Source organism: Canis lupus, chromosome 3, assembly GCF_003254725.2.
Source record: "Canis lupus dingo isolate Sandy chromosome 3, ASM325472v2, whole genome shotgun sequence".
Taxonomy (NCBI): domain Eukaryota; kingdom Metazoa; phylum Chordata; class Mammalia; order Carnivora; family Canidae; genus Canis; species Canis lupus.
In genome coordinates this window covers 61,383,473-61,409,277 of record NC_064245.1, presented here as the reverse complement: position 1 = coordinate 61,409,277, position 25,805 = coordinate 61,383,473, and the positions used below count along the sequence as shown (strand labels likewise).

The 25,805-nt window shown below is 39.8% G+C and overlaps 2 protein-coding genes and 1 pseudogene across 14 annotated transcripts in view; 1 reads left to right on the top strand and 2 right to left on the bottom strand.

Moving 5' to 3' along the window:
- Positions 1–25,805, top strand: part of GRK4 (G protein-coupled receptor kinase 4) — a 96,937-nt gene that overhangs the window by 8,121 nt on the left and 63,011 nt on the right. For all 13 annotated transcript variants that reach the window (XM_035714159.2, XM_035714164.2, XM_049108568.1 and 10 more), the window contains one exon: positions 16,190–16,288. In XM_035714159.2, coding sequence (XP_035570052.1) covers positions 16,190–16,288 — 99 coding nt within the window. The remainder of the gene's footprint in view (positions 1–16,189; positions 16,289–25,805) is intronic.
- LOC112653449 (40S ribosomal protein S16-like) lies at positions 7,470–7,891 on the bottom strand (annotated as a pseudogene).
- On the bottom strand, positions 8,588–9,036 carry LOC112653195 (40S ribosomal protein S15a-like). The gene has a single exon (XM_035714169.2). It carries the CDS (start codon positions 9,019–9,021, stop codon positions 8,629–8,631), a length of 393 nt encoding a protein of 130 aa, XP_035570062.1. The 5' UTR covers positions 9,022–9,036; the 3' UTR covers positions 8,588–8,628.

The following is a 25,805-nucleotide window of genomic DNA, read 5'->3' as shown; positions in this document are numbered from 1 at the left end:
TGCTGGGTTCCAAGCTCTCACATCTACCAGTCCACTAAGACCACCCTTGTCAAGATCATCAGGGTCAGTTCTTGATTCTCATCCTATTACACTTGTGGGCTGCACATTACATAGCTCATCATAGGGATCTCCTCAGTCAGTACGTCCTTCTAGACCACCACCCTTCATGGTTTTCTGCTATTTCAATTCTTACCCTCTCAGGCTGCTTGACTGGTTGCCTCTCATTCACTAGATCTCTTCATATTGAAATGCTCCCAAGGCTCATTCCATAGAGTCTCACTCCTTGTGATCTTCTTCTTCAGTAACATGGTTTGAAGGAAGCTACTGTCCCTCAAATTGAGATCTACAGACTGAAACTTTCCATTGAACTGCAGCTTGTTCTCTACTTGCCCACCAGACATTGCTACCTAAAAACCTCATTGGCATGTACACAAACACGCACACACAGTCAAAACTCTTAATGCCCACCCTGCCCCATTTTTTTTTCCTTCTGCACCTCAGTTTATACTCAGGCTGAAAATCTTGCAGTTGATTTTTAATTCGTTATACCCCACATCCAGTCCCTGGACAAATATTTTTTTAGATCTCCCTTCAAAATGCAAAGAATCTGACCTCTCACTGCTACAGCTGCTTTCAGCATGGCTCAAGCCATCAACCTATCTCACCTGGAAGATCACAGTTGGCTGCTACTTGGCCTCAGCTTCTGCCTTTCTGACCCTACAGTCTGTCCTCAATATACCAGCCATAATGATCCTATTAAAACTTAAGTCAAGGTGTCAGCCCTCTCCTCCAAACCCTTGTCATAGCCTCCCAGACCAAGCAGAGTAAAAGGAGGAATGTTCGAATTATTAGACCAGGAATTTTTAAAGACTGTGATTGATATCATAAGGGCTTTAATGGGAAAAGTAGACAACAGGCAAAAAACGGATAATGTAAGCAGAAAGATGGTAATTTTTTTTTTTTAAGATGGTAATTCTAACAAAGAAAAACGCTAGAGGTAAGAACCAAAACAATAATAAATGAAAACTCCCTTTGATGACTTCATTAACTGACTGGTCAGGACTGAGGAAAGAATCTCTGAGCTTGAGGATATGACTGGAGATTTCTAAAACTGAAAAGCAAAGAGAAAAAAGACTAAAAAAAAAAAAAAATCACAATAAAATATCCAAAAACTGGCACAGCTGTAAAAGGCAGAACATATGCATAATGGGAAAGCCAGGAGGAGCAGAGAGAAAGAAAGGAACAGATGAGATATTTGAAGTAGTAATGACTGAGACTTTCCTCAAATTAATGCCAGATACCAACCCACAGATCCATGAAGCTTAGAAAACATGAAACAGGATAAATGCCAAAAGAATGATGCCTAAGACAGGTGCCTGGGTGGCTCAGTTGGTAAAGCATCTGCCTTTAGCTCAGGTCATGATCCCAGGGTCCTGGGATCCAGACTCAAATCTGGCTCCCTGCTCTGTGGGGAGCCTGTGTCTCCCTCTTCCTCTGCCCCTCCCTCATTTGTGTGCACTCTCTCTCTTTCTCAAAATCTTAGAAAAGAATGACACTTAGGAATATCATCTTTAACCTTCAGGAAATCAAAGAAAAACTCTTGAAAGGAGCCATAGATAAAAACACTTTACCAATACAGGGCCAAAGATACGGATTATATCTGATTTCTTTATAGAACCCATGCAATGAAGAAGACAGGAGTGTGAAACATTTAAAGTATTGGGAGAAAAACCCACCAAGCCAGAATTCTGTACCCTGTGAAATTATCCTCCAAAAGTGAGGAGAAATGAAGACTTTATCAGACAAAAACTGAGGGAATTTATTGCCAGTAGACCTGCCTTGCAAGAAATGTTAAAATGAGTTGTTTAGAGAGAAAGAAAAATTATATATTCAGGAACTTGGATCTACATAAAGAAAGGAAGAGCATTGGAGAATGAATAGATGAAGGTAAAAGGAAGACCTGTTTTTCTTATTTTTAACCTAAGAGCCGTCAGATAACAGGTAACACATACACACACACACACATAAATATATATATAAAAGATAACACTTGGGATCCCTGGGTGGCGCAGCGGTTTGGCGCCTGCCTTTGGCCCAGGGCGTGATCCTGGAGACCCGGGATCGAATCCCACGTCAGGCTCCCGGTGCATGGAGCCTGCTTCTCCCTCTGCCTGTGTCTCTGCCCCTCTCTCTCTCTCTCTCTCTCTCTCTCTCTCTCTGTGACTATCATAAATAAAATAAAATAAAATAAAATAAAAGATAACGCTATGTGTAAGTGAAATGAATGACAGCAATGATACAAGGAGTAGGAGGGGAAATTAGGAATATTTTGTTATTTATAAGGTATTCGTACTACCTGTGAAGTGGTATAATGTTATTTGAAAGGGGACTTGGATTAGTTGTAAATGTATGTTGCTAACTCTAGGGCATCACTAAAACAGTTTAAAAAGAAATATAGTTGATGTGCTAAGAAAGATGTGGAAAGGGACGCCTAGGTGGCTGAGTGGTTGAGTGACTGCCTTCACCACATGGTGTGATCCTGGAGTTCTGGGATCAAGTCCCACACTGGGCTGCCCACAGGGAGCCTGCTTCTCCCTCTGCCTATGTCTCTGCCTCTCTCTGTGTATCTCATGAATAAATAAATAAAATCTTAAACAAAAGAAAGATGTGAAAATAGAATCCCATAAGATGATCAAAGCCACAAAAGGCAAAAATAAGCATGGAAGAGGGCAGCCCCGGTGGCGCAGCGGTTTAGCGCCGCCTGCAGCCCAGGGCGTGATACTGGAGACCCTGGATCAAGTCCCACGTCGGGTTCCCTGCATGGAGCCTGCTTCTCCCTCTGCCTGTGTCTCTGCCTCTCATTCTCTCTCTGTGTTTCTATGAATAAATAAATAAAATCTTAAAAAAAAATAAGCATGGAAGACAACAATAAAAACAAGACAAGAGCAACAAATAGTAGTAAAAATATGGTAGATAATTAATCCAACCTCAGACATACCTTGTTTTATAGATACTGTATTTTTTACAAATTGAAGTTTGTGGCAACCCTGTGTCAAGTCTTTTGATGCCATTTTCCCAACAGTATTTTTTCTCTTTATGTCTTTGTCACATTTTGGTAATTCTTATTTCAAACTTTTAAAGTATAATGTTTTATTTGTTTTGGTGCTGTGTGATCAGTGATTATGACTTACTGAAAGTGCAGATGATGGTTAGCATTTTTAGCAATAAAGTATTTTAAAATTAAGGTATATACATTGTTTTTTAGGCATAATGCCATTGCATGGTTAACAGAGTAAAGCATAGTATAAATGTAATTTTTATATGCACTCTTTAAGAAGCCAAAAATTTCATTTGTATTGCTTTATTGTGATACTTGCTTTATTGCAGTGGTCTGGAACTAAACCCACAATGTCTCCGAGGTATACCTGTATTATATATCAGTGATCACTTTAAACATCAATGGTGCACCAATCAGAAGACAGAGATTGTCAGAGTGGATAGAAAAATAAGACCCAACTACATGTTGCCTATAGAAAACCCACTTTAAGTATAAAAAAAAACATGGATTAAAAATAAAGGGATAGAGAAAAGTATTCCATGCTACCACTAATCAAAGGCAGAAGGAATATCTATGTTAATTCAAAATAGTTTAAATTTCAGAGCAAAGAAAGTTATCAAGGATAAAGAGGGGCATTGTATAACAACAAAAGGGTCAATTCTCCAAAAAGATATAGCATCCTTAATGTGTATATGCCTAACAACATGTAGTCAGAATATGTGAGGCAAAACCTAATAGAACTTCAAGGAGAAATTGATGAATACACTACACATTCTTCTCAAGGTCACATGGAACATCCTCTAAGATAGTCCACATTCTGGACCATAAAACACATTGCGACAAATTTAAAAGACTAGAATAAATCTGCTCTCAGACCACAGTGGAATTAAACTAGAAATCATAACAGACAGCTGGAAAATCCCCCAAATACTTGGAGATTAAACATACTCCATGCTTAACTGACTAAACCACCCAGGTGCCCCTAAACAGCACACTTCTAAATAACACAGGGGCCAGAAATATCTCAGGAGAAACTAAAAAATACTCTGAACTAAATGAAAATAAGAGTAAAACATCAGAATTTGTGAGATGTCGCAAAAGCAGTGCTTGAGGGAGATTTATAGCTTTAGATGCATTTATTAAAACAGAAGATCTAAAATTGACCATCTAACCTTCCGCCTTAGGAGACCAGAGGAAGAAGAGCAAATCAAGTCCAAAGTAAGCAGAAGAAAAGTAATAATAGATATAATTTTAATTTTAAAAGATATTTATTTATTTGAAAGAGAGAGCACCAGTAGGGGGAGAGGCAGAGGGAGAGGGAGAAGCAGACTTCCCACTGAGCAGGGAGCCTGACATGTTGCTCCATCCCAGGATCCTGGAATCATGACCTAAGCTGAAGGCAGACACTTAACCGACTGAGCCACCGAGTCTCCTCAATAATAAAATTTTAGAGTAGAAATCTGTGAAACCAAAGACAGGAAATCAGCAAAATAAAAATCTGATTCTTTGAGAAGGTTAATAAAATCTGTAAGTCCTAGCCACATTAAGAAAAAAAGAAGACACCAATTACTAATATCAGAAATGAAAGAGGAGACATGGGTAGAGCTTGATTAGGAATAAGGCATCTTAAAGATAATTGCCAAAGAAAGGTAAAATTGGGGATCCCTGGGTGGTGCAGCGGTTTAGCGCCTGCCTTTGGCCCAGGGCGCGATCCTGGAGACCCAGGATCGAATCCCACGTTGGGCTCCCGGTGCATGGAGCCTGCTTCTCCCTCTGTCTATGTCTCTGCCTCTCTCTCTCACTGTGTGCCTATCATAAAATTTTTTAAAAAATTAAAAAAAAAAGAAAGGTAAAATTGTGCTCATACAGATCACATTAAAATGAATATGTGTTTTGTTTTACTCACATAGAGAACCCTGCAAATGTTCTAATCAATCAGTTCAAATAAAGTCAAAGGCTCACATTTATATGAGTAAAGGAACTGAATTACAAATCCAGGCAAACTGATTTTTGTACAGAGGGAAGAGAAGTCCATTGAAACTACTAGACAAAACAGCTCACATGTCTGCCTGTCATCCACAGTTTACAGAAAGCTGCACAATAGGTCAAAGACAAGGAAGGTTAAGGACAAGGATAACCTGGCAGGATGTGCTGGACTGAAGTAATGCAGTGTTTTACTTAAACACTATTTTTCTCCTGAAGACTTTAAGGTAAACTAAGTACGCTAACATTTCATTAACCTAAGCTCGTATGAATTGGTGAGCCAATATGACTCAGGAGAAGTCTGAGTTAGGGAACTTCTCTAAGAAAATGAGATAGGAGATGGTAGCTCCATTTCTGTCACAGTTTTGCTCTGATTTAGTCACTGGGTAGATACCCTGTGATCAGCCTTTCTCATGCACACAGCCTGGTAGGTATGCTGCTTTCTCACACAGTCTGTGGATCTGGGAAGTGACCTGTCATTGCCCTGTGCTCTGGCTTGGGGGCCAGGGGCCAAACCAAACCGTGTGTCCTGGCCAAAGCTCTGCAGCACCTGCTGCTCTGGTCTGTGACCTTCATTTGGAGAGGTCTGTCCACCTTGCTGGCACTTCTGCATCAGGAGCACTGAGGCAGTGTCTTTGCTAATCCCTTTCTTCCTCTTCCCAGGCATTTTAGAGAAATGCTTGGGAAAAGATTATTCTTTGGAGATATGAGGGAAAGGTGCTGTCAGTGAGCAAGACAAGATGAATAGACTTGTATGTAAGTAAAGCCCATATGGACAATGCAATAAAGAGTATGGAAGCAAAACAGGGCATGAAAGAGCAGAGTTTCTGTTGTAGCTATATTTCTCCTGGACAGAAGTTACCAGAGCAAAGTTTTCATTGACGTGGTTAAATGGGAATAGTGAAAACAATGTACTGGGTTCTGTTTTTTAAGATTTTATTTATTTATTCATGAGAGACACAGAGAGAGAGAGAGAGGCAGAGGCAGAGGCAGAAGGAGAAGCAGGCTCCATGCAGGGAGCCTGATTCGGGACCCCAGGATCACGCCCTGGCCTGAAGTTAGGCACTAAACCGCTGAGCCACCTGGGCTGCCTTGTACTGGGTTTTAAATAAGAGCAGATCTATGTAGTTAGCAGACCATACTTGAAGATTGTACACCCTACTTCTTTTGCATGGTAATAGCCTTTCTCAGGAAGTGTTGATAAAAATAGACTTTGGTACACCTGGGTGGATTAGCGGGTGAACGTCTGCCTTCGCCTCAGGGCATCATCCCCGGGAGTTCCAGGATTGAGTTTCACATCGGGCTCCCTGGAGGGAGTCTCCTTCTCCCTCTGCATATGTCTCTGCCTCTGTCTCTGAGTCTCTCATGAATCAATAAATAAACAAATCTTTAAAAAAATAAAATAGACCTTATTTTTCTGTTTGGTGAAATACAAAACAACCCTGTGATTTTATCATGGGATGAGAAAGAACTGGGAGGCCCACCAGCGTTTTTCCCCTGACTCTTTTGCTTTGATCGTATTAGGTAACTGCTGACATTAGCTGCAGTGAAGAAGAAAAACAGCCTTTGAATCTACTAATGGAGTAAGCTGGGACTTAGATATACTGCTCCAGTGTAATAATTTTGGGTAAAGACTGCTATGTGCTGAGAGAATTTTCTGCAGGATTAGTGGTTACATTGAATAATACCCTAATCAAAACTGTTATGCCTGCAGGGCACCTGGGTGACTCAGTCAGATGGGCATCAGACTCTTGATTTTGGTTCAGATCATGATCTCAAGGTTGTGGGACTGAGCCCTGCATCAGGCTATGCTTATCAGAGAGTCTGCTTGAAATTCTCTTTCTCTTCCTCTCCCTCTCCCCCTCCCCTCTGCTAAAGCTCTCTTAATTAATTAATTATTAATTAATTAAAAAGGATTTGTGTTTGCATATCTGTTTTCATTTCTGGATGAATAAAAAGTGGGCAATTTGGGTGATACCTTTTTAGCACTTAAACAACAAATGATTTTATGTTGTTTGAATAAGTTTTTTTTCAAAAATTTTTTTGTTGTAAAATATAGTTAAGTGCACAGTTCAGTGGTATTAAGTACATCTTAACTATTGTGCAAACATCACCACCATTCACCTCCAGAACTCTTTTCATCTTTCTCAACTGAAACTCTGTTCCCACTAGTAATAACTCCCCATTCTCCCCTCTCTCTAGTCCCTGGCAACCTCCATCCTGCTGTGATTTGGCTACTAATACCTCATATAAATGGAATCTTACAGTATTTGACTTTTCAATGACTGGCTTATTTCACTTAGCATAATGCCTTTAAGATTTATCCATGTTGAAGCATGTGTCAGGATTTCTATCCCCTTTTTTAAAAAACCTCAAATCCCATGACCATTATTTATTTCAAAGGTGAATCCTGGTCTTCATGGTGGGCTTATTGGTAGGATTTCTGGTAGCAAGCACAGACACCAAGACTGCCAAACTTTTTGGATTCACTGTTCTGGGGATCAGCTACCCATGGGGTCTGGTCATTTGGGACGAGGAGGTCTTTGATCTGCTTGGAAGCCACTTCTACATATTTCTGATAATTGGCCACCAGGGCTTTGGAGATGGACTTGTAGATTGCATCAGTCTGGGCCATGTGATCACCACCCTTCCCTCGAACTGGCCTGTCCACCCCCAGCAAATCACTCCTTGCCTGGAAGTGGAATAGGTTCCAGTGGCTTGTACTGCAGAGCATGGGGCTGGCTTCTCTAGGGGCTGCCCGTTCACCTTGATGAGGCTGTTGCCCATTTGCTTCACTGCCGAGACCTTGCTCTCACTTCTTTTGGATTTTGTATATAATTGCTGGATCATATGGTAATTCCATTTTTAGTTTTTTGAGGAACCTCCATACTGTTTCCCAGAGTGGCTGTCCCAGTTTGCATTCCCACCAACAGTGCATGAGGGTTCCTTTTTCACCACATCCTCACCAACACTTAGAATTTTCTGTTTTTGGATAGTAGCCATCTTTATGGGTATGAGGTGGTATCTCATTGTTTTAATTTGCCTTTCCTGAATGATGAGTGATGCTAAGCTTCTTTTCAGGTGCATACTGGCCATCTGTATATACCTTCTTTGGAAAAAATGTCTGTTCAAGTCCTCTACCCATTTTTGAATTACATTGTTTGGTTTTTTTGTTGTTGAATTTTAGGAATTCTCCATTTATTCTGGATAGTAATCCCTTAATAGATTTATCATTTGCAAATCGAAGAATAGGCAACTCATTCTGTGGGTTGCCTTTTCCCCCTGTTGAAACGATCTTTTGATGCACAATATTGGAAACTTCCATGAAGTTCAATTTTTCTGTTTCTTTTCTTGCCTTGCCTGTGCCTTTGGTGTCATGATTAGTTCTCTCTTGATGATAGAATATTTTTCTTCGTGTTTATAGCTGGAATCGATCTAGAATTTATGGAAAGTCCTAAAAGTCAGTTGCTGTATTCATTTCTCCTAAAGCCCTATATTGAGTGGGAAGAAATCTCCAAAACCTCTTCACTTTGATACTTTTTTTTTGGTCCATTGAGGCATTTTATTTGCACATATGAATTACATCCCTAGAAAAAGAATCCCAGGATTTTCCCTCCTGTGTGTTTTTGTCTTGCTTCTTTGTGGTCCATGATGCCAGCTGAGGTTGTCAGTATAATGAAACCAAACTGGTGGGATGGGAGCAGGTTATTCTGCCATTTTTCTGGGTCTTTCAGTTGTACATCAAATCTGGGGCTGATCACTCCACATTTGTTTAACCTGCCTGTGAGGTTCACAACAATTTTCCCAGCTCTGTGATCATTGATGATTTCAGATTCGCCAATGTAACCATGATTCATCCTCATAGTGAGAAATCGGACGATGACTTTGGAGCATGGCCTGATAAGAACATGGCGTTTGCCTCTCTTTTCAGCATTGTTGATGCTCTTAAGAGCATCTGCCAGGACATTCATGTGCACCATTGTGGCGGCTCCGAGAGATGGTGGAAAGAGCCACGTGGATACTTCTTGGCTCCTGGTTTGTCTCATAGATTGAGGCTTCCCGTAGTTAGCTAGTTGATGATAAACTAAATTTAAAATTTTTTTGAATATTTGGACTCAATAATCAGCTAATCTGATGTTTATTTTGACTTACTTGTAGAGGTATGGAATGAAACTAAGAAGTCCAAATCTGCCTAGCTAAACATGGTAAAAGTACTATTTCTGTTTGATTTTTTTTGAGTGTGTGTTTCTTGCCATTTCCTCTCTCATTAGGCTATTGTGGGAGACTCCCTTCCTGTCTTCTCCACCTAGTGTGCTAGTGATATCTTGAGGGAATTGGTGCATATTTTTATTTTATTTTATTTTTAAATTTAAATGTAATTAATTAACATATTATGTATTATTGGTTCAGAGACAGAGGTTAGTGATTCATCAGTGTTATATAATACCCAGTGCTCATTACGTCATGTACATATTTTTAGATTCTTTTTCATCTGTTTTGAGCTGTTTCTGTCTGCTAAAACCTTTTGCTCAACATGTGGCTGACAAAATAGAACTTGAGGAAAACCTGCTTAGCATAAAACGTACACATCTGGTTAGGTAATAAAGAAAATGAATTTTTGTCACATTATTGAAAAGCATTTAAGGACATTCTTTTACCTTGCTGTGCAGGAAAGTGGAGATGGTTTGGAGATTTAATAATTATGCAAATAACTAGAAATGCCATGCTGTGTCTTTGGAATGCACCAAGCCTCTTAAGCTTCAGTTCTTTCCCACTGAATCCAAACCAACTCATTTTATACTTAATTTATGTATTAAAAAGGTTGAGGGGCACCTGGACAGCTCAGTTGGCTAAGCGTCTGACTCTTGGTTTCAGCTCAGGTCAGGTTGTGAGATAGAGTCCCATGTTGGTCTCTCCACTCAGCAGGGAGTCTCCATGGGATTCTCTCTACCTGCCCTTCTCCTGCTCAAACATATCCTCTCTCTCTTTCTTGTTCTAAAATAAATGAGAAAAATCTTTAAAATGGTTGAATGTCATTCGGTAAAGTTTCTATTCTGCATGACATGGAGCTCAGCCATGTGGGATTCTAGTCCACAGATTCTGTGCAGAGCTGCACCTTAATTATCCATTATTCTCAAAGAACATAAGAATATTCAACTTTTTGTTTTTTTCTTTTGGTTCAGTGAAAAATGTTTATTTCACAAAATACATAGAAGCCTTTGCTTTCTGAAACCAGGGAATATATTATTCTAGTCTCTGAGGTGTCTGAGTATTTGGGATTTACTTCCTTGAACATTGACACTTTAAAATTGTCATTTCTACACTGTACCCTTTCTGCCTTTATTAAATAGAGCCTGGATTAATTTATCTTGGATAACTTAGGGCCATATTGTGATCTTCCATATGTTTAAAGCTATTCTCAGGGTCTATAGTATTTGCCTCTTTATCCCTATGCCAAGTGGCCTTGATGCCATGCTTTGAATGATTATATTTCCTTTTTATTGTGTTTTTTTTAAATAGTTTTTTTTTTTTTATTTTAAAGAGAGACAGAGAGCATGAGCAGGGGAAGGAGTAGAGGGAGAGGGACAGAGAGAATCCCAAGCAGACTCCTTACTGAGTGTGGAGCTCAGTCTCATGACCCTGAGATCATGAATTGAGCCAAAATCAAGAGTCGGATGTTTAACTGACTGAGCCACCTAGGCACCCGTCCTTTTTATTGTGTTTTGTGACTATTCTTTCAATTTGCTGTCACATCAATCTGTCTATAAATTACCTATTACACATATTTCTTTTCTTTAGTATATTTGTTTCTAATTTGTTGTGGTATAGGAAATTAAAACCAAGGAATAAGAATTGTACATGAATAGGAAAAGACATCAGTGCCTAAGAAGTTCTTTTATGAGTAAATACAATATGGCCCCTTCTGTGGTTGACAGAAGTTCTTTTTCTTACTGGTTCTTAGATGTCTTTGAGTTGATTAAATGATGTTGCTATTATTTATAAGTCAGTTTTGGGTATGTTAATCAAAATTTTTATTTTCAGATAAATCAAGCCATATTCATTTTTATCTTACAATATTACAAATCCTGTAGTGGAGCTATCCTGTTCATCAAAGCACAGCTTATTATTTAGGGCAGCCTCAATTGATGTAACATATAGACCCCAAATGTCATCTCCAACCCAATAGTTCTTCCTGTCCTGCAAGAGTCCTGCAAGAGTCCTGCAAGAGTCCTGCAAGAGTCCAGGTCCAGCTTGGCAGCAGTGCTGTTGTTCTGTCATGTAGGACCCAGGCTGACAGTGGCTCTGCCAGCTTTAGCAAATGGCTTCCTGCTGAATTCAGTGACCACAGTGTACCTTTGAGGGGCTCCCTGCTGAACATAAATGCTAACTTCCTAATGGCCTGATTCTCACCATCACATCTGTGTCTGCAACTTTGTGGGGATGGTAAGAATTTGAGAAGGTGGAAGACTGTCTGGAGCCCTGTGGTTGTAGCTGACTTTAAGAGGCAAGTGAACTAAGTTCATTTTGCTTAGTCTCAGCCTATGCTCTTCGTGGAGCTCTTCTTCTGACTAACTAAAGTTGTTCCAAACTAAGGGAGGAGGTGTCTTCTTTTCAATTCTACAAACTTATGTTACATGAATGGCTCCTGTCAAGGGTATTACACCTAGTATGTAAGCTGTATTTTAAGTAATTGTGGTAAATTACAACCATTTTGGAGAACAATTGAACAGTATCCATTGATGTTGAAAAAAATCACACACCCAGGTTAAGAACTCTTCTTCTAGGCCTATACTCTGCAGAAATGATGGTAAAGGAGACATTTGTAAGAATGTTTGCTATAATATTATTTGTAATACTGTAAATCAGAAACATTAAATAACCATAAATAGGAAGTAGATAAATAGAATATTTATATAGTAGGTTACTATACAGGAGTTAAAGCAAATTCATTCACTTACTCACAAAATAGTTATTGAATGCCTATTTTATGCAAGCCACTCATCTAGCTATTGGGGTTATGGCTGTGAATAATACAGATAAACTCCTTTTTTTAAGGAGTTTCTAATCTCGTGGGGAGACAGATCCTCAATGGGATACATGAAGTAGATTGTATGGTAGACTGATAAGGGCTGAGAAGAGATAATAAAGCAGTGAAGGGGGGTGCTAAGGGTTAGGCATGGGAGTAGGACATGAAAGCTTAGATTGGGTGGACAGGAGCAAAGACCTGAGGAGATGAGGGATCTAGCTTTGCTGAGGAAGAACTTTTTGGGTCATGAAACATGAGACTGCAGAGGGTAGGGAGCAGAAAAGAGCCTGGCTAGGACACAATAAACAGTCTATGTCAAAGTGGACTGAGCTGTGTGGAAAAAATCAAATTGTAGAATTATGTATGAAGTAGCACACTATTCCTGTTAACAACTTCTAGAGGAGAAGTTCTTAATCTAAATAAAATACATATGATTATAAAAGAAATCAATTCTATTGAAATAATTGTAACATTTTGAAACAGATTTGTGTTATAAAAGTGCTTTGTTATCAGAGCATTAAGTAACAAGGCAATACATAGGCAGGTTAAAATCTCATCCTTTAAAGATCCATCAGAGTGAAGGCCATCATTGCTAGTTTGAATGGGGCTTTTAAACTGTGGGATGGCCTTTGACTTGCCTGCTTCCAAGTGTCTGTCCATCAACACAGTTTTAGGGAGTCACAGAGTAAAATGCATAGCTGGACCATCCATGTGAGAACATAGGACCTGGCCATTTGGAGTCTGATCAATTAACCATCAGGCACAAAGCTGCCTAGGGGTTGTGTGGCTCCATCACCTAAGCACTTGGAGACAATCTGGCACCTGGTCTGGCACCTCTATTATAATTTTTAAGTAGTGTGAGTGTAAATGTAACAACTATAATGTGATAGGAAAATCTGAATTTTCTTGATGATGAAGTCATGAAGTCACAGCCACTACTAATATTATATTCTTGCCCACATTTATGGCTGAAAGAAATGATGAAGTTTGGTTAGAAGTTAATGAAGCTAAAGGTGATTTTTTTTTTCTGTCCAAATCCTGGGACACCCTTATATCTGCCTGTGAATGCCAGGATAAGAATCTTTTTCTAAAACAATATATTGTTCAAGGCTACACACACACACACACACACACACACACACATTTACAAACACTAAATTTATGATTGTGATTGTTTGTTCTGGTGGGTCTCAGACTAAGGATGGTGTATAATATCCCAGAATATGTTATAAAAATTATTGTGGTATTTATAGTATAAAATCAAACCTGAAACCTCTTAATATCCAGCAGATTTGTAGACCAGAGCCCAGTTCTTTCTCACATTATGCATTTACTTCAGTGGTCCTGTTTATTGATAGAAAAGTTGCTGTTATGATAAAGGTGGTGTCCCTGTTTGGCCAGTGTGATTACGTGGGCTCAAATCCCAGCTTCTCCATTTACCACTTATAATACTTTCAGCACATTATTGGACATATGTGTCTTAGTTTTGTCACCTGTAACATTAGGATTGTAACAAGAGCATAGTGGCAGTGCTCACCTCATAGGATTGACAAGAGGATCTAATTAGAGTAGACTTGTGGATCTTCTGGCACAGCATCTAGCTTATAGACTGTGCTAATAAGGGCTACTTGTTATTAGGGCCGTCACTATAACCATTTCTGACATTTGAGAAGCTTTGGTTTAATATTTTCATTTTATAACATCCCTTAATTTCGAACGTGTTTATGGCAAATAATTTATTTTAAATGTTTGTATACTTTTCAAAAAGGCTTTGATTACACCATTTTGCTTAATAACAGTAATGGGTAAGTAGGATTTCTGGAGCAGACCCACACATCTCACTAGTTGTGTGATGTTGGATGAGAGATTTGACCTCTTTGCTTTTGGTCCCTTATCTGAGAAAAGGGAAGAATGGTAGCATTTTCATCATAGGATGAGGGATGATTTGATGAGTCAATATATATGAAGCTTCTAGACAGGTGTCTGGCACATAATAAATACTCAATAAATCTAATTCTTATTCCCTCTCCTCCTCCTCCTAGCCCTTGGCAATTTCATTCTACCTCTGACTCATGTGCTGGAGTCAGCATCTGCAGTTCCTTGGTCTCCTCAAAGTTAGAAAACATTCCTTTAGTGTCTGCTGTGTGCAGTGTGCCTGGAGCCCATTTACTTATCCCTTCAGTCAGGTTTCAAATGCTGGAGATAGACTGGGAATAAGGCCCTGAACCTAGAACCTGCCCTTGCTGAGATTTAATGAAGATGTTTTCAAGATGCAAAGGGCATGAAGAGGAAGGAGTTGGAGTGCCTACAATTCCTAGGAAAGGAGGGCCAGGCTCTGGGGAAGGAGAGGGGGTTTCTGCTTAAACTGAGTAGAGATTTACCTACATAAATAAGGCCAGAGTGACAGTCTAGGCATTGGTGGTTTCTGGAACCTGCTCTGGCTTCTTTGGGGCCTTTCTAGACAGTGTGGTTTGGACATGCTGTGCCTGTGGAGTGATGATAGGCAGTGCTGTGCTTTATTCTCCCTTCAGCCCTAAGCTCAGAAGTGAGCTGATAATTGCATTTTAGGAAGGTAATGGTAGAAGGTGGTGTGGAGGAAGGCCAATGACCTTGGTAATAGCATGGGCAAGGACAATAGGGGACAGGAACACCTTTGCAGGCATGGCTGGCCACCTGACCAGCCTGGTGCCCAGACAGTGCCCAGCATACAGGACTTGGGCTGCAAATGCTTTTGGAATAAATGGATGAGGCACTTCAGGGATAGAATTATATAGTGCTCCAGTTTCCAGCTCCATTCGTCTAGCAGATGGTAGATAGTTAACCGAAGGCATAGTGTGGAAAGAGGATTGCATTTGAGGGAAAGACAATTGAGTGTGATTTCAACATGTTGACTTTGAGGTACTCTGGGGCTTCAGTGTATTGGTTATAAGTCTAGAGTTGTGATCCCAGTTGAAATGGAGGGAGTGGGTAGAGGAGCAAAAAGAAGCCCATGGAAGGAGCTCTTGCATCTCCGACCATTATCTGTTTGGCAGACTGCTATCAAATCCATACCTCTATCCAGGCCTTCTCTCCTAAACAACACCAGTCCAGCCATCCTCCAGATAGCTTTCCCTCACAGCCATCCACTCACTGTGCTCAGGGCAGAGCTCATCATTTCCCGGAACATGGCTTTCCTTCTCATTTCCCTATTCTTTCCAATAGCCCTGGAGTCCTTTAGTCGCTGGCCAAAAATGTGATGTTTTCTCTTGGATAAAATTTAATAAAATTTCAGTTCCTCAGAATGCTTAAAATGAAAGGCTCTAATTTCTCTGAGTTTTGTTTGAAGGGGCTTATTTAAAAAGATCTTTTTAAAATTTTATTTTACTTTATTAAAAATTTTATTTGAGTATAGTTGACGCACAATGTTACATTAGTTTCAGGTGTATGACATAATGATTCAAGATCATACTTTATGCCATGCTTCCTGCAAGTGTAGCCACCATCTGCTAAAATATTGTCTACTAGCTTTTTCCACCATTCTTGTCTCACTTCCAGATCTTCACATGGTTCATTCCTTCACCCCCTTCAGATCTCTGCCTAAGCATGACTCTCTTGAGAGGCCTTTTCTGATCTCACCTTAGCCCTAATAGCACCCTGCATCTTGGCCTTGTTTGTTTTTGTTTCATGCCATTTAGCACTGTAGGCTTGGCTAATTTTTTTTTATCACTTGTCATTAACTGCTTAAAAAAAAATCTTTCTCCTTCACTAGAATTGAGGGGAGGGATGTTGTCTTTTTTTACCATTGTATTTCCTGTTCTTTGCAGGTATTGCTCTGTAGTAGGTATACAGCCATGTATGATATGTCATGTTAGGTCGAGTTTACAAATTTGGAAGTTTGAGCTCAACGGAGTTACTTACAGAAGATCAGGTTACATTACTAAATAATAAAGCCAGTGACTGATTGCATCCCTTGGGATTTTTACACTTAGTTAAGCTGACTTCTAGATAAGACAAATTATTATAAGCTTGTATTTTCACTCACCATAGGTACCAAACTACTCAAATAGAATATATTAGTGGAAATAGATGTTGTAGTTGGATATTTCTGATCATTAAAAAAATAATTTTCCCCCCAAATTTAGGAGGAGGATATGGCAAAAAAAGTGGCCGTAGTAAAAGATGGAGGGAAATGCTGAAGCTGCCTCCTGTCAGCCAGTGCAGAGAGCTTAGACATTCTATTGGTGAGTAAGCAGTGCCAGCCTGAAGATCATGTCTGGCATCATAACATTTGTTAGATGTTATTCTTTTACAGAGTTATACATACTCATTGTTCTATATGGAACAGAAGAGTAATAAAGTAAAAGTTTCTCTCCCTGTGACCCAACTAATCATCTCTCTAGAAGTGGACATGGTATTTTCAAGGTTCACCCATGCTGTAGCATGAATAAGTACTTAATTCCTTTTTCTTGGCAAATAACACTTCATCATATGGATATATCCATATGGATATGGATATATATATTTATTTACCAATCATTGGTTGATAGATGAGTTATTTCCTTTTGTCTATTATGAATAATGCTGCTAGAAACATTCATATACAAGCATTTTCCTTGTGTTTGTGGTAGAGCACACATAAAAATTGCCATTTTAAACATTTTTTGAAAAGATTTATTAGAGAGAAAGCGAGAGAGCGGGAGCATGCACACATGGCAGTGAGGGACAAAAGGAGAGGAAGACAAGCAGACTCTGTGCTGAGCATGGAGCCAGACATGGGGCTCAGTCTCATGGCCCTGAGATCATGACCTGAGCTGAAACCAAGAGTCCAATGCTTAACTGACTGTGCTGCCTAGGGGCCCCTCGTTTTAATCATTTTTAGATACAAAGTGCAGTGGCATTAATTTAGATTTTGTATGTATGTACTACATTTTGTGTATCCATTCATCTGTTGATGGACATTTGGGTTGTTTCTCCACTTGGCTATTGTGAATAATGCTGTTAGGAGCATTGGTGTATAAATGTTTGAGTCCCTGTTTTCAATTCTTTTCTGTATATATGCTCCACTGGAATTGCTGGATAATATGGTAATTCTATATTTAATTTTGTAAGGCACTACCAGAGTGTTTTCCAGTGTGGCTACACCATTTTATGTTCCCACCAGCAATATATGATTCCAGTTTCTTCATGTCCTCTCTGACACTTTTTATTTTCCATTTTGTTTTTAGTACAGCCATCTGAGTGGGTGTGAAAGGGTATCTCATTGTGGGTTTTTATTTATTAAGAAATCTCTACACCCTACGTGGGGCTCCAACTCACAACCTTGAGATCAAGAGTCACATGCTTCTCTGACTGAGTCAGACAGGTGCCCCTATCTCATTGTGTTTTGATTTGTATTTCCCATGATTAATGATGTTGAACATTTTTCTATGTGCTTATTAGCCATTTGTGTATCTTCTTTGGAGAAATATCTATTCAAATCCTTTGCCATTTTTTTAAAAGTAGGCTTTGTGCCCAGTGTGGAGCCCAATGTGGGGCTTGAACTCATGACCCTGAGACCAAGAGTCAGACACTTAATTGATCCACCCAGGTATCCCCTTTGTCCATTTTTCAATTGGATTGCATTTTCATTGTTGAAATGTAAGTGTTCTCTATATATTTTAGTTACTAGACTCTTATTAGATATTTGATTTCCAAATATCTTCTCCCATTCTGTGTTTTCCTTTACTTTCTTGGTGATGTTCTTTGAAGAACACAAGTTTTATTTTGATGAAGTCCAATTGATCTATTTTTTTCTTTTGTGGCTGTGCTTTTGGTGTCATATCTAAGAAACCACTGCTTAATCGAAAGTCACAAAGATTTACACCTATGTTTTCTGCTAAGAGTTTTATAGTTTTAGCTCTTACATTTAGGTATTTGATCCAGTTGTAGTTAATTTTTGGGTATGGTGTGATGTAGGGATCCAGTTTCATTCCTTGCATTGGATATCCATTTATTCCTGAATATTTCAGACTATTTTTTCACCATTGAATTGTCTTAGTGCCTTTATAAAAAATCAACTGACTGAAGGTGATGGTTTATTTCTAGACACTTGTGAGGATACACATGTTTGTATTTAGGCCCACCCAGATAATCCAGGACAGTCTTCCATCTCAAGATCCTTGACTTAATCATATTTGCAAAGGCCCTTTTTTCAAATAAGATTGTATTTATAGGGATTAGGACCTGATGCCTTAGGAGGGCCATTATTCAACCTGTTACAGATGGTAACTCTAGGCTTAACCTTTTGAGGAACTGGCAAACTGTATTTCAAAGTAGCTGCATATCTTACATCCCCACCAGCAATATATGAGAGTTCCAGTTTCTCTACATCCTTGCCAACACTTATTTTCATTATAGCCACCTTCATGAGTGTGATTTACATTTCACTAATGACTAATGTTGAGCATCTATTTATGTGATTATTGGCCATGCTTCTTTGGGCCAACTGATATTTGATCCATAGTGTTAATAGTGATTTTTTTCTGCATATAGCACCAAGTGATTAGTATGGAGGTTGATTCCATTATTTGACATTTACATTGTAATTAAGATATTATAAACTTTACTTGGGGACTATTTATGCTATTTAATATATTCATAGGGTTATAGAAACATTTTCAAAAAAAAAGAAACATTTTCATGTCTTTGCATATTAATTACCTCAGTATGCTTCTGTTTCTTTGGGGGTAGGTTTTAGTGCACAGAATAAAGTGAATTACATTAAATGTCCCATTAGTTAACTTTTCCCCCCAGTTCATGCTTTTTTTAAAATTAATTTATTTTTATTGAGATATCATTTACATATAACATTGTATAAGTTTAAAGTGTACAACACCTTCAGTTAACTTTGAAATGTCATCATTTATTTGCTTTCATGTACCCAGCACGGGGTATGGCACTACCAATACAGTGACTAAGCAACAGATGTGACCTCTGCCCTCTTGGCAGAGATGGTTATAAAATAAAGAATTGTAGAAGTAAACGTAATTACAGCAGTAAGCCCTTTGAAGGAAAAGAGACAGACTGCTGGGTAAGTACAAGGGCCCCAAGGTAGGGCAGAGCATGGCAATTTCCATGGACTTGAGAAAGGGTAGTCTTCCTGGAGTGTAGATGAAGAAGAGTGGCACTGGATGAGAGGAAAGGAGGGGGCTGGGCTCATGGGCCAGTGAGAGCATTTATATTAGAAAGCCAGCGCTGTCAGATTTTCAGTGGAGGGATAACATAAGTGGATGCAGTTTTTGAAGGGCACCTTGGACTTCAGTGTGAGGACTGTGATTTAGAGTGGTGAGAGGGGGCAGGAAAGCTGAATGAAAAACTTTTGCCATTGTGCGAGCAAGAGATGATAAAGCCCAGCCTTCGCCAGAGGCCATGAAACTGAATGACTATGAGAAATCCTTAAGATGTAGAATCTGATTGACTTATGTGAGGAAGTAGGAAGGGTGGAGGTACTAAGGATGACTTCCAGGTCTGATCTACCCACTGAGATCAGGTTCACAGTATGAGGAGCTGTTTTGGATGGAAGCTGTATATTCATGTTTAGATATCAAAAGAGGCTGGGCTGTAGGAGTGAATCTAGGAGATATCTGTGTCTCCCTGATATTTCAGAGTCACATGACTGGGAATGTAAATTCTCCCTAGAGACAGAAGGATGAGAAGAAGCACTCTCACATCCTGGTATGGCTCAGGTGAAGCAGACTGAGGGGGACTAGTCAGATGGGTCTGTGTGCAGTATAGGGAGTGGAGAGGTCAAGAGAACAGGAGACCAAGATGGCTCCAGGCAGGAGTCATAGAGGCTGTTGCAGAGAAGTTGAGCAGCCATTGGATTCATCCCTAAAGTCAAAGTCTTTGTTTCCATCTCTAGAACAATGCTCAGCCACAGTTTTATTAAGCGATTGAATAAAGGAATGAATGAATTGGTGACCTTAATTGGAGTTGGCTGGGCAACTCCTTAGCTGGAGTTGCTTCAGGGCAGATGTACAAGCTGACTTTATCACTGAAAAGAATGTTTCTACTGAGATACCCCCTACTTTGTATGTAGCTCTTTATTTGATTAGTTTACATATGCATTTGATTTAGTGTGATAGTAAGCATATTTTGGGTTTTTCTAATTTTTATCCTTTGGTGGTTCTAAATTTATGGATGCTAGAGAATCCATAAGCTATAAAATCACTTTGAAAATAAGAAAGAGAGCTTCTGATAAGTGGCTCATGCTCATCCTAGTCTCAGAATTTGGTGCACTTAGAAACACCAGTCTCTTGATTAGCTGGTTCCCTTTCCAACACTGCCCATCAGGAGAGTGCCTCTTAGGAGTGGACCTGGGCTCTGGTGCCCTGAGGGCTCTAGCTCCAGAAGGCTTCTGTGTGGTTCTCCCTTCCTGTGTCCTGAGTTCCATGTGGGGCATGGCCTCTCTCTCTCTCTTCCCATTTCTGCTCATTCATGGCTGGGATAATAGATGGTTCACTTTGTAGTCTCTGAGGGATCAAAAGAAGAGACTGGGTCTTCTGTATCCTGCAGGACCAGGACCTCTGATGGAAAGACAGAGGAGGCTGTCTACTGCTTCTGAGACATCATATTTTGTGGCACATTTCTGTGATTTATAGTATTGAATTTTAGTAATATATAAAATCTAATGCATGGAAAAGTGAAACCATTAATAGAATTGTGAGCCAGATATGGTTTTTTGTGACTATATAAATGCTAGATTTTTAAAGATTGATTTAGAGAAACATTTTAAAAAATATTATTTATTTATTCATGAAAGACACACAGAGAGAGGCAGAGACATAGGCAGAAGGAGGAGCAGGCTCCTCACAGGGAGCCCAATGTGGGACTCAATCCCCAGACCTGGGATCACACTTGAGCTGAAGGCAGATGGTCAACTGCTGAGCCACCCAGGTGTCCCAAGAAACATTTTTTTTTTAAATTCCTGGATTAGCTCCCTGCTCAGCAGAGTCTGCTTTTCCATATCCCTCTACCCCTCCCCCCAGCTCATGCTGTCGCTCTCAAATCTCTAAAATCTTTTAAAAATAAATAAATAAATTCCCTGATTATATTACTTCCTATGGGTTCTGTGATGTTGCTGTCATTTCTCTAATATTCTGTTATGATCATGTATCCGAGAAACCACCAAGGAGCCAACACCGATGCAAGCGCACGAGGATTTATTTGCAAGCTCGAGCTTGGGTCCAAGTACCCAACACAGGGCAGCAGGGACTTGGACCCGGAGGTTAAGAGGTGTAGCAGTTTTATAGGGGCCAGTGGCCAATGAGATTATAACACACACAGAAAGTTGCATAGTCCTGTTGGTCCACACGCAGGTGGCCAATTGAATTACAATTTACCCTATAGTGACTGTTTGAACTAGCCTATCACTCTGGTCAGAATTGGCACGGTTTGGCGGGCAAAAGGCAGGGTTTATATTCTCTGGTGGCTAGGGGATCTTTGTTAAATTCCTTGGGTCCCACAATCATCAGTGTGAAAATTTTAAATTGCTGTAAGATGGAGCAGATTCTATATGTGATTAAATATTTAGAAATAGAAAAAGGACTTAACTGGGATGCCTGGGTTGCCTAGTGGTTGACCATCTGCCTTCAGTTCAGGTCGTGATCCTAGGGTCCTGGGATTGAGTCCTGCAACAGGCTCCCTGCAGGAAGCCTGCTTCTCCCTCTGCCTATGTCAGCTACCTGTCTCTGTGTCTCTCATGAATAAATAAATAAAAATCTTAAAAAAAAAAAGAAGAAAAAGGACTTTACTGAATAAATCATCACCTATGTTCCCACCACCCAAATATAAGTGGAAGATTTTAGAATTAAGGTCTTTTTGAGCCACACATCATTTTTGCTACTGTACCTGAGCCAATCTAAAAAAAAATTGGATTGAAAAAATAAAAAATTAAAAAATTAAAAAATTGGATTGGGTAAAATTAGAGGTTTTCCCATGAGGTGCCTGTATCAATGCTGTCCAGTCTGGATGTCCCTGTTGTCTACCCATCGCACTGTAAGACTACTCTGTCCCCAGGATCAAACTCCCCCTGTTGATCTGGCCCCTCAGTCACATGCTGTGCTGAGACCCTTCAAGCGCTGTGGGTGGAGGGCAGTGGTCTCATTTTCCAGAGGAGTGTGAGGTGCATGCCAAGTGGCCTGACCTCATCTCAGACCTCCTCGTGCTCTTTCACTTCACCCTGCTTCTTTCTGGAAAAACCCAGGGGGCTCTTACCTTACGTTTATGTTTTTAAAGGTCTTTCGAAAATGTGCCTTACCTCATGTGATCATTTACTCAGGAGATTAGAGTTATGATGGAAATTTACATAGTATCCGAGCTTTAGGATATAGGCCTAAAAAGTGCAAATAATCTTAAATTCTTCCTGCTTGCACTTAAATTAAGACTTATAGCTTCCTTTACAAGTAAGGGCTGAGATCTAGCAGTTAATTAAGAGTTCTGGATGTAATTAAAAGTAGTCCAAGAAAAAAATCTGAAAAGCCTGAGTGGAATCCATCTCTAATAACCAAGTATTTTTTAGTATCTGGGGATGATATAAACATAAAATGCAAAACAAACTGAAATATACCTGTAACTACCCACACACACAGCCCAAATAAATTTAAACTTTAGACATTTGGCTTTGCCAAATAAGCCAGATTAACTCGGAGTGCAATGTTTTCTTCCTGGTCAGGCTGTTACCTCCTGACTCACTGCCATGGCATCTTCCCCTGATCTCCCTGGCTGTGGAGCACTTCTGCAGCCCTGGGTGTCCCAAAGGGCTCCCCATCCCACAGGTGTAACTCTGGCCATCTGCTTTGCAGCCCCTTCTTCTGCTCATGGGACCAAGTCAGCCCCTCCTTCCGTTTCCCCAGTGCTGCCTCCACCATACAGATGTTGTTGCCCACAATACACCCAGAGTCCAGGACTGTCCTTCTCCCAGCTCCTCTCATCTATTCCACTCACAGGCTCTCATCTCCATGAGGGGTACTACCTTTTGACCACATCAGCTTCCTCATCATCCCCTCAGTAGAGAATGGGTTCCTTGAGAATAGGGCTTTTGTGGTGCCTGTTGTAATGTCCTCACTGAGGAGGGAGACTGGACCAAATTTGAATAAGTTGCCTTCTGAAATTCATTTGTTACCAGAGAATTGGCCTCTTCCTTCCCACTCTGCTGCCTGTGTTCTGGTCCAGCTGCTCCACTGCTGGCTAGTCCCCTTACCCCAGCCTGTACTGCCTCCACTTCACCTCCGCTGCCCCAGGATCCTAGTGGCCTCAGGACTGAGCAGTTCCCAAAAGCTAGCTCTCTGCTTTGCTTAAGATGGTACACTCATTATTGTGAGGAGTCAATGAAATAATGCACAGAAAGGACTCAAAATAGTACCGGATACACTGTAAAAGGTGGCTCAATACTCATTACTATGTTTCTCTCTCTTCCTTCTAGGGTAGAGAGAACTTCCTTGGTGTGATATCAAGGCTGGTGGAAAATATGATCCCAGTCTTTTTTTTTTCCTTTCCAGTTTTTTAAACTTCATTTGCCTCTACATTTTGCTTCCCTGATTCCCCTCTTCAGCCACTATGAACTGCGTGTAGTGTCAGTCACTTATGTTCCACATCTCTTGGTCCATAGACTACACGAAGAATTAAAATATGGTACAGTAATACATATTATAATTATATTCCATGTAATCTGGAAATGACTAAGTGTGGTAGGAGTCATAAAAAAGAAAATATTCTGTACTGATCACATTTTGCCAAGGATAGTATTTCTAATATCTTGATATTTCTTTTTCTACATTTCTTTGCTTCTGTAGAAGTACTGTTTGTCCTTTTTGGTTTCTTCATTTTTTAATTTCTCTCCTATCTTATTATTAGAACTCCTCAAGTAATTCTTTTTTTTATATAGGGTGAATGGAAAGTAAAGTTTCGGAGTTCTTAAATTTTGGAAAATGTCCCTTTTTTGACTTCTTGTTTGATAGTTACAGAATTGAGTATTTCTACCTTCCTTGAACCCTGAACTTTGAAAACATTGGTGTACTAGTTTCTGGCTTTGTTAATACAGTGTCTCTGATGCATTGCATGTTGTAGCTAACCTTTTGTTCTTTCTCAGAGGTTACCTTGTTTTTCCTTACTGTCGGGAATGTCACTGGGGTGCCTCTGGATGTGAGTCAGCTGCCATAAATTATGTTTAGCACTTAGTAGGGCTCTAAATCTTTGGCCCCTTGACCAGTTATTCTGATCAGGACTGGGTAACCCACCCACTCCAGCAAGGCTCTAGGCAGGTGGGCGGGGCTCCCCTGTTCTAGGTGTGTGGGCAGAGTTCCCTGATCTAGATGTGTGCCGGGGCTCCCATGATCTAGATATGAAGGTGGGGCTCCCATGCTGGGCTCTAGGCATGTGGGCAGGGCTCCCTTACAAAAGTCCAGCTTGTCTCTAGGGCTTAAGCTGAGTGATTCTTTAATAATCCAACCCAGCAGCTTTCTCTCTTCCAGGTAATCCTCAAATTTCTGACTCCTATGGATACCCTTTATTCATTTTCCATGTTGGGTTTCATTCTTTTTGTTGTGGCTTTGGTTTTTGTTTTAATTTTTTTATGATTTCTTTGGGAATCTGGGAGAAAAAGTAGGCAGACCTGTATGCTCCATTTGCAAATCTTAGCTGAAAATAAGGAACATTTCTGAACTCTTGAATTTGGGAGGAAAGTGTTAAAAACTCTCAACGTTTGAAAAACATCACCTTTTGACTGCCTGTGTCTTTTGTTTTTTGTTTTTTAAATATAGAATCCCTAAAATAAAATGTGGTAGTAAAATTGGACAAAATAGGTAGTAGAATTTTAGCCATTCTGTTTTTTGTTAAAAACAAGCGACTGTGCATTGACAACCAAAATATTTTTATTATTATTATTTTTTTAATTTTTATTTATTTATGATAGTCACACACACAGAGAGAGAGGCAGAGACACAGGCAGAGGGAGAAGCAGGCTCCATGCACCGGGAGCCCGACATGGGATTCGATCCCGGGTCTCCAGGATCGCGCCCTGGGCCAAAGGCAGGCACCAAACCGCTGCGCCACCCAGGGATCCCTATTATTATTATTTTTAATGGGAGTTCAATTTGCCAGCATATAGCATATCACCCAGTGCTCATCCCGTCAAGTGACCCCCTCAGTGCCCGCCACCCAGTCACCCCAACGCCCTGCCCACCTCCCTTTCCACCAAAATATTTATCTCATTGCCTATACCTTTCTATTTGTAAATTCAGCGACCTAAGTAGTATTGTTTAGATTCTTAGAATTACTTGGCATGAATAAAACCTGTAATTGAGGAATTTGTTATGGCTTGCTTACTTTTCATGAATTTTATTTAATTCTTTGGCTTTAGAGCCACTTTACGAGTACTTCATTTATAGTGTTCATTTCAGGTTCAGAGCCACTGCTAAAAGAGCAATTGATTTCCTTGCTGATGTTTAAATTAACCTATTTTGAAGATAACATTTTTGTTTTATATTCCTCTTGACACTTTGACTAAATATTAGTGCCATGTTCTCAAAACAGTATCAGTGTTTGGGGTAAGGTTAAGGTATATAAACTATTACCCCATTGAAAAGAAAAAAAAAAATAAAACCAATGGCAGTTAAAAATAATTAAGCATATATAATGTTTGTAACTTGTAAAAGTGTAATAAGGTAGCAAAACGGAAAAATGTTTTTAAAAATGTACTTGTGTACATTCCTGGGATGTATT